Consider the following 15624-nt stretch of genomic DNA (forward strand, 5'->3'; position numbering starts at 1 on the left):
CAGATAGTAAAAGGTCCAGAAGGAAGATTGAATTCATATTCGTGCCGACCCAGTATAAAAAGCCTAAGTGGAAAGCGTAGGCAAGAAGGGAGTCCAGTACTGATACAGAGCTCATAACTTCATGGAATGGAGTGTCATATAGACATGATGTTGTGGGTTTAGGGTTTGACCCTAGTGCTACCCATTGCTTCCCATCTCGTAACCAACGCGACACGATTGAGTAGAGCAACTGACACAGATGCGGCCCCTAAAATAATAGGGTACATGGGCCGTATTTTATTGATCAAGTAGAGTCCACCACAGCACAACTAGATGATGGAGGAAAAAGAATGTAGTATAGGTACTAGTTTTGCACAGCCAGCCTTTTCAAGTGCTCCATGAACACTTGCAAACTAACATCATCAGTGAAAATAATGTCGCCACCAGGGGCAGGTCCATTGGCCGAATTATATGTAGCTGAAGGATTCAATTTCGCAAGTAAGAAACGAGCTTGCGACCCATATTGGTCACATACAACTAACCTTGGTACAGGGAACCGCTCCTTTATGATAGCTTGTGCATCATCTTGCGGCGCTTGGAGCAGCTGGGCAAATGCCGTATGTTCTTCGTGCTTGTGGTAGCCTGCATTTCTCCATTGCGCTATTGTCATCCCGTGAAAAACAACTACACTGAAGTATGCATCTAATAGGAGGATCCGGTCAGCAGCAATGGATGCCACATCCAGCAGTGCAGGCTCTGGAGGTGAATTGAACGAGTAGGATAGAAGAGATGGTTGGATCATGACTAAAGAGTTTGTTACAGTTTCTCGATGCAAAACCATTCGAAAATAAGCCGTTTCATCGGGGCTGTTGTTGAAGACTTGTACAAATTGAGACCGTCGCAAATTAAACATAAACTGAGGAAATATCGCAATATTAGGAGCGAAGTTGAAAGAATGAGCGTCGTCTTTTCTGTAATCCCCGAACTTCGACGCTAAACGAATGAGAGATCGGTCAAGCCACCGCGTCGCATCGAACCCATCTTCCGTTTCCATTTTGTGAGAAGCCAGTCGAGCCATGACCACAGCAGCAGCTTCTTGATCGAAGCTTCCAACTAGCTCTTCCACTCCACCTGGAGTACCCGCTTCAACCCATTTCCTCGTAATAGTAGTGGCACGGAGCCGCATATCTCCTTCGTAGTGCTGATAAAAAGTTAGAAACTGAAGGAAAAATTGCTGACCGATTGCTGTAGTGGGCCCAGATTGTGACGATGGATTGATATCATAAAACACAGCCAACGTTGTACTCCGATCCAAGCCGCTCAATTTCCAAGCTGTGGTGTTCCCCTGACCAATCGCAGTGTCCGAACAAGACGTTCCCTTCTTCTCCAATGATGCACAAGGACCAATAACCCCCTGGACCTTGATCTCCTTAGAGCAACTAACCTCAAAAATGCCATTGAATGACAACTGAAGTGCGTGATCCCCGGTTTCAAACACCCGTTTCAAGGAGTCCTTGAATACAGGATGGCCAAAACTTTCAGATAAGACAACTAAACCGCCAGTCTTCTCAATAGCCACTTTCATCTCTGCTACCCCAACCTGAATTGAGCGCCACTTATTAATATCAAGATAGGACAAATACCATACACTTCGAAAATATTGCCGATAGAACAGCACGTAGAAGAAAAATTCAGGACCATCAAGCTGAAGGAACAAAGAAAGAGACGTACTTGATCAAGAGCAGATGCGAAAACATCCAGCACGTGCCCCTGTGTCACCAGCTGCTTCGCTAATCCCTCGTAAAATTTGACAGCCTTATGGTAAAATGGCACAGTGTCCTTGTCAATATCCTTGTGCGACCGAATGGGATCGGAAAGTTCTTTGGAAACAATGGTTCCCGATCCCACAGTGCACGGCCCTCCTACAAAAGCCATGATTCGAGCCCCAGTACCTGGGACACACGCACCGAGAAGTCCAGTCGCCACAGTCAGCGCGGTCCCCGTGCACCGTGCAGCCCTTTGGTCCGACGGAAAAGGCCACGCATCCTTTTGGAGCTCATCCAGCAGAGTATTCAACGTGAATTCACAGTCAGATGCCGGGAGCAAAAACCTGTTCACACTCGAAGCCGAGATGCCTTCACCTATTCCGGCAATCACACCCACAGGCGGAGGAGGTGCCCCCCGTTGCAACCCTCCTGCCGCACGATTAGTTAGACCAAGCTGCTCAAGGATTTGTTCCTTGGTAACATCCTTAGCGCCTCGAAATATGTACGACTTGGGGCACTCCGAAAACCCTAGCTCGTGCACATGCACCTGAGCCCCGAACGTAATGAGCCCTACCAATGAATTCTCCGGTACCAGCGTAAGCGCCTGCGAGAGAGACGCCTTCAAGTAGCCCAGCTCCTCCTCGATTAAGCATGTGTCCAGCAGGAACAGGAACACGGGCGGCAATCCAGCCTCCCCGGCCATCTTGTACTCGACGCTGGCACATTGCGGGTAGAGCTCGCCCGGCTGATTGTTGAGCGAGATAGAGGCATAGTGTGAGGGGAAGTGGCAGCGTTGGTAGCAGAAGGGGCAGATCCAGATCTTGGCGTCAAAATCCACACGACAAAAGGGATTCAAAACAGCTCGACATGTTTTGCATCGAAGCGGAGGGTAGGGTAGCACATTCACCGGTGGGGCAGTGCTGTCTGCGCCTCCTCCATGATGCAATGGCGTCACGACGGCCGCAAAGGGCACAGCGCACTTGGCTGCTTCGATCTGGGTGTTGGGCCACGCATTCCAGGGCATGCGCACCCCTGTTGCCGCTTCCACCTCCGCAAAAAATTCTGCCATCGACACCCCCGCTGGGCGAGCGACGATAATAACTCACTAAGCCACCAAACCACAAAACCTCTTGTTCTCCTCCCAACACCTAGCGACCCCTCTCTGACTCTCTCGCTCTCTCTCCCTGGCTCTCTGACCCCTCTCTCTCTCTCTCTCGCTACCCCGTTTACTTAATGCGCACACCCACAAGACCGACTTCATGCAACAGAAACACAAAGCCTAAAAGACAGGAGCCGAAGTGGGGCTTCATGGCCAGCGAGCCAAAGCAACGCAACAACAGAGCAAGGCACCAGCAGCAGCAGAGACTCACACTCTGTGAGCCTGCTCGAGAGAGAGCCAGACAACCAGATGGACGAACGAAAGAACGAACGAACGAAGCAAGACACTCAATCACACAGCCATGCACACAGACGGACTTGCTCTCTCTCTCTCTCTCTCTCTCTCTCACACACACACACACACACACACACACGGAACGGGCACGGGCTCGGGAGGAGCCGGGACAGGGCTCCGATATGCCCGGTCTCACCAGGAGGGGGGGGGGGGGGGGGTGGCTGGGCTGCCCTTGAGCTGGACTTCTCGTGGCGTTGGGTCGGGCATGCTACGTATTGTCCAACTCAGCTCCATGATGCTGAGGTGTCCGAATCTGACTGGGCGTGCAAACCGCCACACGGATGACCTGGGATCGGTCGCAAGACTCCCCAACCCCACCCTTCTGGCCCACGTCACCCCCCATTAGACCCAACCAACGCTGCTCTCGCTCCATTCAGATTCCTTCTTATTTTTCACCAAGTGTTTTGATTACATTGTATTACTCTTATTATTATCATTATTGATTATTTATTATTGATGTCGAAATTCTTTCTATTCAGAACAAAGTAACAAAGTAAATGGGAAAGACAATAGATTTTAGACAAACTCAAATCTTTGAATAAGATGAATGTCTATTGGAAACATCTCATTTTTCCTAAGGTACAAGTTGATTACATGTTTTTTTCTCATTCTTCACATTCTCCTATTCAAAATCATATGCCTATGTCTACACATCTTGTTTAGTTTTGTGGTCTTTTTTAATTTGATTTTGATTTTTGATTTTTGGTTTTCACAATTTTATGATAGGTCACTCAGTAATTATTTTTGACAACATTGTTGTATGATAGTATGAGTAATTAGCATTATAACACGTGGAAAATATAGGTGTAATAAGATTTTTGGATGCATGAGTACTTGAGAAATTATTTTATAGAAATAAAATAAACTCCTTACAAATCCATAAAAAAAATTGAATTTAAAATTTTAAATAAATAATAAAAATAATAAAAATAAAATAATAAACTTCAAAAAATACATGGTAAATTGTAGTCATGTTTGACTGTTTTCTATAATGTGTTCTAAGCTCCCATAAAAGGATTTTCAGTCTTTAGTTTACATTAAAAAAAATTGAATTAAAACTTCTTACTATATAAAAATAAGCTTTGGTTTTTTTTTAAATAATTTTAATTGTGAAGTTTAATGTTAATAGGGGAATCACAAGAGGTCATTCTTACCATACACATTTTTTTTTTCTTTTCCAATTTAAGATAAAAATCAACATCTAGTTACTTGTGTAGTATTTGAGTATGTAGTGCAAGTAGAATAAACATTCCGGAAAATGATATATGCATTCAAAATGTACCTACCCTATTTGAAAATTAAAAAACCAAAAATCAAAATCAAATTCAGGGCAATATAAGATGATATACAACTTATATTGTGTCTTTGTTTGAAACATTAGTATTCAAAGATTTTGTTTGTCTTTGATCCTTAAGAAAGAGAGAGGAGATAAAGAAAAGAAAAAAAAATTAAAACAGAAAAAAAAAAAAAGAGAGAAAAGATTACAGCAAAATAACCACTAAAATATAAAATAAAAAAGGAAACAAACCGATGAAAACCCCGTCTTAAGTAAGTAGAAATAAAAAATAAAACAAAGGATTCTCTACGATATGCAAATGATTCCATGATGGTCACTGGTCAAGAACCAACTTTCTAACAGTATTTGACGTGAAGCTTAATGCTAATTTTCAACTGTTCAATTGTGATAATACATTTAGAGAATTCTGGAGTTGCATCAAATTCGAGAACGGCAATGAGAAATCAAGAAAAATGTTTCAGAGAGTTGACTTGGATTCTAGGTTGAGGATCTTCAACGCTCATTTAGCCATTTCCAACAATAAAAAGTATATTTTAACATTCATTCGCTGTAATGCATAACAAGCTAACTCAAGTATGGCTATTTAACCTTATCTATTGAAATACAGAACTGATCAAAATATAAAAACAAAAACAAAAACAAAAAAACACCAAACATGAACATTTTAGATGAAGAGCTAAGGTGCACCAAGAATCCGTACTAATTATAAATTATATTTTGCAAAATAAATGATTAATTCTGAATGTGAACAGTATTCTCAACACGAATTAGTCAAAAGAACAAAGATATCATGCGAAAATTGTTGATATATACAAAAACCATCATTTCACCTTTCATATTCAATAACGTTTTTTAAAACCATGCTGTAAAATCCCACGTGACACTTTTAATCAATCACATTGCTGCAATTTCCTACATACAGCTACAGTTTCTATTCTCACATCCCATAAAATAAGAATAAACCTACGCTAATCAATCAACTACTGATCGGAGCAGCCACAATGACAGAATACTGACTCAACTAATTACATCATAGGAACACCTAACATTCAACAAAACCCCGAAACTATTCAATGCCTCCAGTTCACCATGTGTCCTTCTTCCATGGGAGGTTCTAAAAATCCGCGGAACTGTGGTTCAAGCATCCAACAAGAGTGGTGGTGAGAGCCTACCCTTTGTACTCAATATATACAGCACTTGAATACGTGAAACCAACAGGATTATCAGTCACTATCTGAACAATGCTTGAGCACCAGTAGATTATGTGGGCTGATCTCAAAATTAATAAATTCCTTGACTCATGTATCGAATAGCTGGGTCCTTTCAAAGAGGCTGTGAGAAAATGTTACCTTGCTACCATCAGCCAGCCAACGTGCACCATAGCCGTCTGCCACACGTATTTCTAAAACAGGAATTGGAGCCAGATGAATGTTGATCCATACTGCGTGCTTCATCAAGCGATGCATTGTCGTCTCTGCGAGCTTATTTTTCGCAGCTTCTGCACTTGCACAAACAAGAATCCAGGAGTTTAGGATTACGTTTCTACCAGCAATTTTAACCCTCGTGCAGGAAATAGTATACAGGAAACTACACGTATAAAAACGTACACTACTGTAACAAGAAGTAGAAAACCACACCAGTCCCAGATATACTTCCCCACCAGCCATCAAGACTGCGGGGTGCATGCTTTGCAAGCGCTCGAGCTCCTACGGATATCCGGCAGCCTGCAATCTCCAGCCCTCCCAATCTCCCACTTTTCAACTTGGTCGACACGAATTACACAATTATGCAGTCACGAGTTTTACATATCAGAGCAACAGGCGTTAACAGACACTGTTGGAACTGTCTGGTGCACATGCTGCAGCTACATGAAGCCTGATTTTAATCTGAACTACTACGATGTGAAATCTGAATATGATTTGGTAGCAAAGACCTACACATGCGAGCAAATATTCAACGCCTAAAGTATGAGGGGTGGTAGGTTTTTGCAGTAACTATAGGGTGGACTGTCTCTCAGTTAGCGATCTCAGTATTGTGCCCTTCTCTTGCAGATACAATGGACAAATTAAAACTACTGTGTTCGTCCAGTGATCATGTTAGATTGGATGCATTAGTTATAATCCTGTTAGACGTCATCTATTAAACTTTACACCTGCACTACCAGCTAAAAGCAAGCTCTTCAGTTGTTTGAAAAGATGTGCTGGCTAAACCTCTTATGGCTACTCGAAAGTTGGAGGCTCTTCCTCTTGCAAAATAAATGAAAAAAAGACCCAAAACCTAAACCTATCTTGCAAACAAACACCAGTAGAACATTCCATAAGGGTATTAGGGCATTAATGGGGACAGCAATATGCAACGTCACTGATTTCTAATCAATCATCCCATAAGAAGAGACATAGTAAAGGAAAACAACCAAAAGTCTTACATCTGGATTTTGCAGAGCTGAGAATGAATCAGCCAGCAGAGATTTCGGAGGTGGCAGAGCCTCCTTCAGTGTGCCGTTCGTAGTTCGCATACCTAGTAAGACTCTCACTCCATCTATTCCAAGGGTCTGCAATACCATCATAGATGAGGGAAACATATCCAGACCTACTCCTAACAATGTATTCATGTAATCTTATCTAGCAACTTGAAAGAAAGAACCTAAGCTCCATAAGGAAAATCTCGAAATCTCACAGATTCAATGTTACAATGGAGGGAAGCAGACATACGTTGAGGATGTCAGATAAAAGATCAGCAGGATCTCTCTGCGCAGGGCGAACCACATGAATGCCCAACACCCCATATGTTTGCTCTTTCGAGCAAGAGTAAAATTTTCTGTAAATCTGAACACCTGTCACAAGAGATGCAAGCGGAGGAACTTGAGACAGAAGACTTCTAAATATGCTGGAGATGTCTTCCTTAGCACCAGCGCAACAACCGCTAAATATTCCAAGTCAGGGTATAGCAAAGATCAGAAACAAAGCAGTGCTTCTGGAGAATTTGGGACCTTGAATGGAGGAGTTGGATTGTACCTTCACTAATGGACTCCACTCCGGGTAAGACTTTCAATAGTCCTTCTGTCTCGATCATGATTTGGAAAGTTGGATACCGATGAACTTCCTGAAACCCTAAACGAGCTTAAGTACACCGACGCAGGTTCTATCAAGAATTCTATCACAAATTGAGCATAATCTAGATCGTGTTTTATCTCGTTTTTGCAAACGAAAACGTACATGCGAAACATTCCCCAGTTGAAACAAGCAATGCTAGTTAGCTAACTAGAGAGATAAAGAAGCAACGCTATCCAACACCTTTCCGTAACTTATGTCCGGCACATCAAAGTGAAAGAACCAAGAGACATACGAATCAAGACTAAGAAGGCTATGCGTCAATCTCATATGACACAGAAAGTCCGAGGGCTATGAAGATCAAAACCTTGATTTGAAGGAGAAAGCTCTCGTTCACTAGCATCAAACAACCAGGCGACAAACTGCGAAGCGCATTGTTTTCACATCAAAAATATGATATGCTACAAAATCCAAAGATTATAATCTAGAATGAAAACCTTAACGTTAAGCACATCACCAGCGAGCTAACAGGCAATTTCCACTCGTACCTCCTGTACGCGTCAGTCGCACAACGGCCTTCGACGCTTTTCCTCCCATCTGCAGCAAATTACAAACTCCAATGTCATGTCTGGAAGCTGTAATTCCATCATCACCTAGTATAATAAACGAAATTTCCCCATATCACGACACAGAGGGACCAAGCGCTTTGCACAAACTAATAGTGACCACCCTGGAGGTTTTCTGCGTCTGTAACCCTGTAGGATAAGGAAGAATAGGGCAAAGGAAGAAACTCGCCTTTAAGTACAGAGGACCAGGGCTCCTGCACATCAAGCTTCAATGCGATCCCTTGCCACAGCTGAAACACCAATGACCAACAAGATTCAAGCGTCCAGAAACATAGCAGATATTACTCATGATCAAATCAGCAATTGGTGAACGAGTACTACCAATCGCTGAACCAGAAGACAAGATGTAATCTTGCCTTAATTGCAGGACTTGAGAAACATGAAAGTTTGGGTTGAGCAGTATCGATCACCTCAAGTAGCGCAGAGCCGTGTGTGACAACTGTTTCATTCCAGGCATCCAGCCGAGACTTCCAGGATTCATCCTCCTTGATTCCTTCTATGGGCGCCATATTGCGTGGGAAGCGCCTCGTACAGATCCATCTGTACAAGGCCGCAGCTAGATGCACGTACAAGGGGTCCACGGGCATGCCCTCAATAATGGTATCCTCAATCTCATTTGATAACAAGGAGAAACCCACGTCTCCACCCGTGTCTGCAAAAAAATTGCATTAATATCCAAACTCTAGAAACCCTATATTTTTCCACACTGACAGGAATGAAGATACTCCAGGCCATCGCATGTTAGAGCATAAGCAAAACACAATTATTAAAGTTACTACACAGATTCTACACGGAAAGAAGAAGAAGAAGTCGAGAAACGAAACAAGTCAAGGGGATCAGCTGCGTACTTGCTGCATAGTCACCGCCTGACTGCTGCAGCAGCCCTTGACAAAAATGCGAGGGCAGATTGAGGGACCCAGAAAGCAAAAGCGAGCGACAGAGGGAGGTAAGGCATTGCAAGGGATCACAGGCAGGTGTGGCATGTGGGGGAGAGTCTGGCACTGCCACCACCTCCACCATTGTGGTCGATGCCTTTGGAGACACACCCTGCTGCTCCATGTCCACCTCCACCTCCACCACCATCAACGCCTGCCCTTCAAAGCAAAATCATCAAAATCCCTCCTTCCTTTCCCCTTCCTCCACCCTCTGAATTGAACCCACAAATAGTGGTTGCAAACACAGTAAGGCGCAACCCCACAAATGCATACACAAACCTTAACAAAGATTCCCTACAGTCTACAACACGAAGGTCTTGCCTTTTTTTTAAAGGGAGGGGGGGGGTGCATGAAATGGGGCTCCAGGCTTTGCAGGAATGTGGACTTGGAACAAAAGCAGCAACAGTGAGCGAGGAGGAGCCATTGCTGAGCTGGAGGCATTATTTTCAACTCAACTCAACTCAACTCTTTCACCACATTGCCAGCCATGCCCCTCAAAACCAAATGTACTACTGATGCAACTTTGACTTCATCTACTGCATTGGTCTGTTTCGCACTTCGTCTTGTGCAAGGACAGAACAGTCAACTTTCTAACCTTCATGTAGTTCTACATTCTAGTCATGTTTTAGGCAAATAAAATCTCTCTTCATCTATCTCAGATTTGTTTATTCTATTGCATGAGAGTAACTGCTCATGTACCTTGTTGTAGTCTTTGGAAATTATGGAAAGTAAGAAAAAGACTTAGTATGGAGAACTAAGTTCTTAACATTCTCTATTAATCTATCATAGATTTTTTGTTTTTTGTTTTGTTTTTTTTTGTTTTTTTTTTTTTTTTTTGTATTTTGCTACACTTCAATGTTCTTAAAGCCACACTTCCTTGCCATTTCATGATTGATTCCATCCATCCCCTATCTTTATCTCTTATTTCCAATCCTATGTCCCCATTCCCTTTCTTAGTTCTATATTCCATATTTCTTATCTCCATTCCCTTCTTTAGTTCCATGTTCCCTATCCCAACTCCCCATCCTCTAGTTTCCATTTCCAACTTGGAATGGGCATTGGTGTTGTATTGTAATATAGTCATGAAGTGAAAGATTATATTATAGTAGAGCTTAAGTGAAATTATTATAGCAAATTATTATAGAAACATAGATAATAGATAAGAAAGTAGTAAAAAATAATAAGTACTAACATTGCATTTTTATAAAAATAACTTCTACTCACTTTGAATGGCCATAAATGAGGCAAATCAAAGTACATAAGAAAAATAATTGATTTAGACATCTTTAGGAAGAAATTAAGAGTAGTTTTTAGCAAAAATTACCTTAAGAAATTAAGAATTTGTACATGAAGAGGACCATTTATGAACCTAGATTGAAATCAAATCTAAGGGCATAAAATTGCTCACTTACAATAATTTCATGATTCTTTGGTTGATTAGAGATTGGAGATTGAAAAGATACTTATGAAAGGTTCTTTGACAACAATTTTGAGTGATTTGAGTTTGTATTGACTTTATAAAGGATTTGCAAAGTTAGGGTTATTTCAAAGATGACTTTGGATTTTGAAAAATATAAAGAATTCATATTTTAGAGAATTATTTGAAATTGGAAGATGATCTATGGATAAAATTTTGTGATTGTGTGATGAATATTATGTTAAATGTTTATTGTAAGTTTGAACTTGATTTAATAATTTATTTAAAGGTTATTAAAATTCAAACATATTGGAATCTCAAGAATTAGAATTTAAAGGACCAATAAAGATTTCTAAGATATGCAATAATTTGCTAATTGGATTGAATTAAAACATTTCATAGTAGTAGTTGATTTGATTTTAAATAAATTTTTAAAGTTTAAAATTAATTGAATAATATAATTTCTAAATATAAGTACTAGGACATTGGCACCAAGGTTGGAAAAAGAGGCCAACCAAGACCTAAGCAGATTTTAGAGTTTATCTTCTATTTGATAAATTTGATCTTTTTCAAATTGGTTGTACTTGCTTTCAACTTAATAATTGATAGGCATGAAGATTTTAAGTTGAAATGAATGGTTAGATTATTAATTATTAGAGTTTCAATTTCCTATAGAATTGATTAATAGTTTGGTTAAGATTTTATTAAGATTTTATTAAGATTTAAATATAGTTTATTTTAAGATTTGATTAGGATTTGATTTAAGGTTTAGTATTTGGTGAGAATTTTATTAGGATTTGAATAGGATTTTATTTAATTAAGATTTTAGTAGAATTTGTTTTGGAATTTTATTAAGATTTGATTAATATTTGATTGAGATTTGATTGAGATTTATTTTAAATTTTGATTAGAATTTAATATATGATTTGATTAGCATTAGAGTAGGATTTGTTTTAGCATTGATTTAGGATTTTAATAGGATTTATTTAAGATTATGTTATAATTTCGTTATGATTCATTTTTGATTTTTATTACATATATTTCTTTAAGATTCAATTATAAATTCTTAATGATTCTTTAATAATTTTTTAAAGATATCTTTTGAATTTGATTAAAATCTAATTAATATTACAAAGATTTAATTTGAGTTTTTTTAGGATTTTATTAGAGCTGTTAGGACCTTGTTGTTGGAATTTCTATTTTACCTTCCAAAACTAGGTGCCTAGTGCAATCTCAAACAAACTTCATCGAATACAACACCAGTTCATTCTCCCTCATGTCCTTTTATTTTCTAACCCCTTATTGATCTATAATAGTTGAGGCCTTGTAATAATAATAATAAGAAAAACTTATTACTATATTAAAAATAAATAAATAAATAAATAAAAATCCTTGCCTTATAATATCTCTACTTTTACCACTTCCTCTTAAAGATTGCACTACAAAAAGCTTCTTTCTAGAGGTGGAGGAAGAAGAGGAGAGGAGGGATTTTGAGATAGGAGACAAAAAATGAATGACAAAAACATTGATATGGGATAAGGAATGAAGTTCATGAATAGAGACATGGAACAAGGAACAAAAGAAGAGAATGGAGATATGAATGTAAACATGAGATAGGGAATAAAAAATGACAAGAAGACAAGGGATTGGAAATTGAAGATAGAAACAAGGAATGGATGAAATCAATTATGAGATGGCAAAGGGAGATGTGGCTTTAACAACTCCCTATATACATACATACATATTTTTTAAAAGTTTACAATAGACTTGGAGGCTAATTTTGAAGTCTTTAAGTTAAAGTGAGAGATTCTAATTTCAAAAAAAAGAATTAAGTTTAGGGATATCTTTTTCAAAATAAAAAAGAAAAATTTAAAACTAAATCAATTCATAATATGTATAATATAAAATAGATATTATTTTATTTTTAATTATAAGTTCATATCTTATTTATTTTTAGATATTATTTATTTTTTAATATTATAATATTTTTAATTTTTTTTATTTAAGATCTATAAATTATATGAAAAATTCATTAAATTTATAATTAAATATATATATATATATATATAAATATATATATTAAATTTTAAAAAGATAAAATTATGAAATATGTAGTAGAAATAAATAAAAAATTGTTTAAATATATGCTTTTTATTAAGATATAATAAATATGTTATCATAATTTAATTATATAATATTTTTAAAAATATATAATTATTTAATTTAAAATATTTTATTAAACGAGATATACTAAAATTAACTTATTTTTTACAATATATCAATTAAAATTTCTAAAATTTAAAATAAAAATAAGAATTAATCTCTTTTAAGAATATATATATATATATATATATTTAAAAAGAATCATGCAAATTCACCTATATCTTCAGGTAGATAATATATATATATATATATATATATATATATATATATATATATATATAATGTAATAAATTTTTGTATGTTTAATCTTAAAAAAAATAAAATATTTTTTAAAATTTTAAAATTTTATTTCAATTGACTTTTTGTATATAATAAGTTTAGTAAATGTAATGCATAGTTTCTATCTTTTTAACATGAAATTGTATCAAGCATTGTCTAATCTTCTATGTTAATTAATATTCTAAGTTGCAATGATTTGAAAATATTCGAAATATTATTATTTATTAATATCTTGACCTATTATAATTTATGCTAGAGTTCTATTCTTTAAAAAATTAGAATAAAACATTTTCATACTTGATAAAACTCCAAATTTGAAAGTAATTTTTAAAAATGAGAGTTTGGAAAATGCATGTTTATATATTTTTTGAATAAATAATGTTTATTATTTTTTAATATTTAAAAATAAATTTATATTCTAATTCTTTAATACAAAGTAGATTTAGGATTGAATTATTTAATTAGAATAAAATTATATCTTTAAGTATAATTATTGTAATATTAAAATTTTAAAACAAATTAAAGTTTAAAATATATAAATTAATATATATATTTTTTTATGAAATTTGCAATAAGAAATCAAATCTATATCAAGATCTATATATTTTTAAAATTTTATGTTTACAAGACATCAAACAAAGTATAAAAAAATTTCATAATTAATAAAAAAATGATATATATATATATATATTTATGTCAATTATTTTTAATAAAACAAAGCTTATTTAAGTTGGTTTAAAAGAAGATTGTATTATAAAAAAATTAATTAATATATATATATATATATATATATATATATATGTACATAATAAATGTATGAATATATTTATGTGTATATGGTGAAATCTAAGCATTAATTTCGAAATCTAAATTCTACTATTAAAATTAAGAATTCAAAAATAATATATATTATTATATTATATATTTGATATCAATGATAAGAATTCAAAGTATATAAATAAATATGTAAATTAATAAATAAATAAAAGATAAATAAATAAATAAATATATATAAAATAAAATTAAAATGAATATTTTTAAAAGGCAAAAAAACCAAAGTCTTTGAAAATTACAATAGAAAAAAGAAATGTATTGATAAGACTTTTAAAGACTGCACTCTTGCCTCCATTTTAAAAATCTAATTAACAAGCTACATGTCAAAATTACATAGACTACATGATATATGTCTAACTTACAAAATATGCATCTAACTTCTAAGAAAGTTTTCAACAATGTGGCATAATTAATTTGTATAACAAATAACTGTCAAGGACAAAGACTCGATGAGAAAAAAATATACACCAAAAGGCTATCTCGATATAATAAGTCCAAATATAAACAAGTAGGTATATTAAAAGGAAACTGGAATGGCTATTGCCACAAGACAAGAAACTAAAGACTCTTGAACCTGGACTAGAAGCAAGAAAGGAGTTGACAAGAGTGAAGAAGCCTTCACTCTTGTCTCTATATATACTATTTAACTAGGGGCTACATGGCGACGTTCTATAGGACCTCCAATATGTGTTGACTTTGTAGGACACATGCCTTGACTTACAAGGCAAGTTTTTTTACGTGTGGGCCACATAGTTAGCTTGATCTTCAAGCTAACAACATGTGTGGCACATGGCCAACTTGTTGACCACGTTTCTAATCCAAAAAGTCAATTAAAGACACCTATGAAGTCAAAGCAGTATCTAGGAAGTTTCTAGGAAGCTTTTATATTAAATATTATACAATTAACTTACTTTTATCTACTTTTACTTACTTCTACCTATTTCTATATGTATTTATTAGCTTACATGATTATGGCCGTGACATTACCCCCCCTTCTAGAGACGAGTTCCACGAGGAGCGGTCATCATATGTTGAGAAAATCTATGATGCGACGAATTATATTCACCACATACTCTGATCTCTGTTCTATTCGAAGATGATTGATAGGGCCTCTCAACCATCGGTAGTGTCCCATACCAGGGCGGGAAGACCACCCAGTTATTTGATCATTATTGAGGCCTTCGTAACTTCCTTCGAATAGAATATTCGGAACACCATCAGGAGTTGTTCCTACCTCTAGCAAAATCACCAAACATCGACAGTCCCTTCCCAAATTGTGATACCAAACGCGTTGTATCTCACCATCTGTTCGAGGAAGAACATGTCATTCTTGAAGATCTTCATCTCGATTGCGTTGTCTTGAAGGTTGTGACAATCGTAATGTCTCGTCCGGCAGGTCAACAAACGAAGGTTCTTGAGTTGAATCTGCTGGTTGTTGGCTCTCCATCTAATTAGCGTCACAAATGTAAAGAAGTTACAAACAAGGATAGGAAATTGAATGTTATCTTGCCTCAATCTTGTCTCTTTTATAAGAGAGATTTTCATCTTAGTTTTGATGGATGTCGTTGATGAAAAACTTTGACTTTAGCTGATGCATTTGCTAGATTCTTGGATGGCTCCCATGTGCGTTCATTAATATCATATCCGCGCCAATGAACAAGATATTCCAGCTTATTTCGACGCCGCCTTGAGTCTAATATCTCTTCCACCTCAAATTCTTCATTATTATCTACTTCTATAGGAGGCGATGGCATTTGTCTTCTTCCTTGTATATCCATTGTCTTATATGGTTCAAGAAGAGATACGTGGAATTCAGGATGGATCT

At 36.5% G+C, this 15624-nt stretch overlaps 2 protein-coding genes across 5 annotated transcripts; both read right to left on the reverse strand.

The window, feature by feature from the left end:
• Positions 1-221: 221 nt before the first annotated feature.
• Positions 222-3335, reverse strand: LOC112290637 (protein transport protein SEC23 F). Its single transcript, XM_024537138.3, has 2 exons — positions 1711-3335; positions 222-1579 (listed from the first exon to the last, which is right to left on the reverse strand). Exons 1-2 carry the CDS (start codon positions 2812-2814, stop codon positions 344-346), a joined length of 2340 nt encoding a protein of 779 aa, XP_024392906.1. The 5' UTR covers positions 2815-3335; the 3' UTR covers positions 222-343.
• A 1968-nt stretch (positions 3336-5303) lies between these two features.
• On the reverse strand, positions 5304-9547 carry LOC112290120 (uncharacterized). Of its 4 annotated transcripts, none has more exons than XR_002972045.3 (11): positions 9020-9547; positions 8582-8823; positions 8341-8401; positions 8094-8142; positions 7913-7967; positions 7510-7597; positions 7207-7328; positions 6921-7046; positions 6133-6219; positions 5845-5993; positions 5304-5625 (listed from the first exon to the last, which is right to left on the reverse strand). XR_002972045.3 is itself a non-coding variant. In XM_024536099.3 (11 exons), the coding sequence occupies exons 1-11, from the start codon at positions 9252-9254 to the stop codon at positions 5566-5568; spliced, it is 1281 nt and encodes a 426-aa protein (XP_024391867.1). In that variant the 5' UTR covers positions 9255-9471; the 3' UTR covers positions 5304-5565. The 4 variants fall into 4 exon arrangements, 1 of the variants encoding a protein (XP_024391867.1); XR_016505947.1 differs by having other exon boundaries at positions 6156-6219; positions 9020-9471; XR_016505945.1 differs by having other exon boundaries at positions 6156-6226; positions 9020-9471.
• Between the last annotated feature and the right edge of the window lie 6077 nt (positions 9548-15624).

The sequence above is a fragment of the Physcomitrium patens genome, chromosome 13 (assembly GCF_059467195.1).
Source record: "Physcomitrium patens ecotype Gransden chromosome 13, ASM5946719v1, whole genome shotgun sequence".
NCBI classification, from domain to species: domain Eukaryota; kingdom Viridiplantae; phylum Streptophyta; class Bryopsida; order Funariales; family Funariaceae; genus Physcomitrium; species Physcomitrium patens.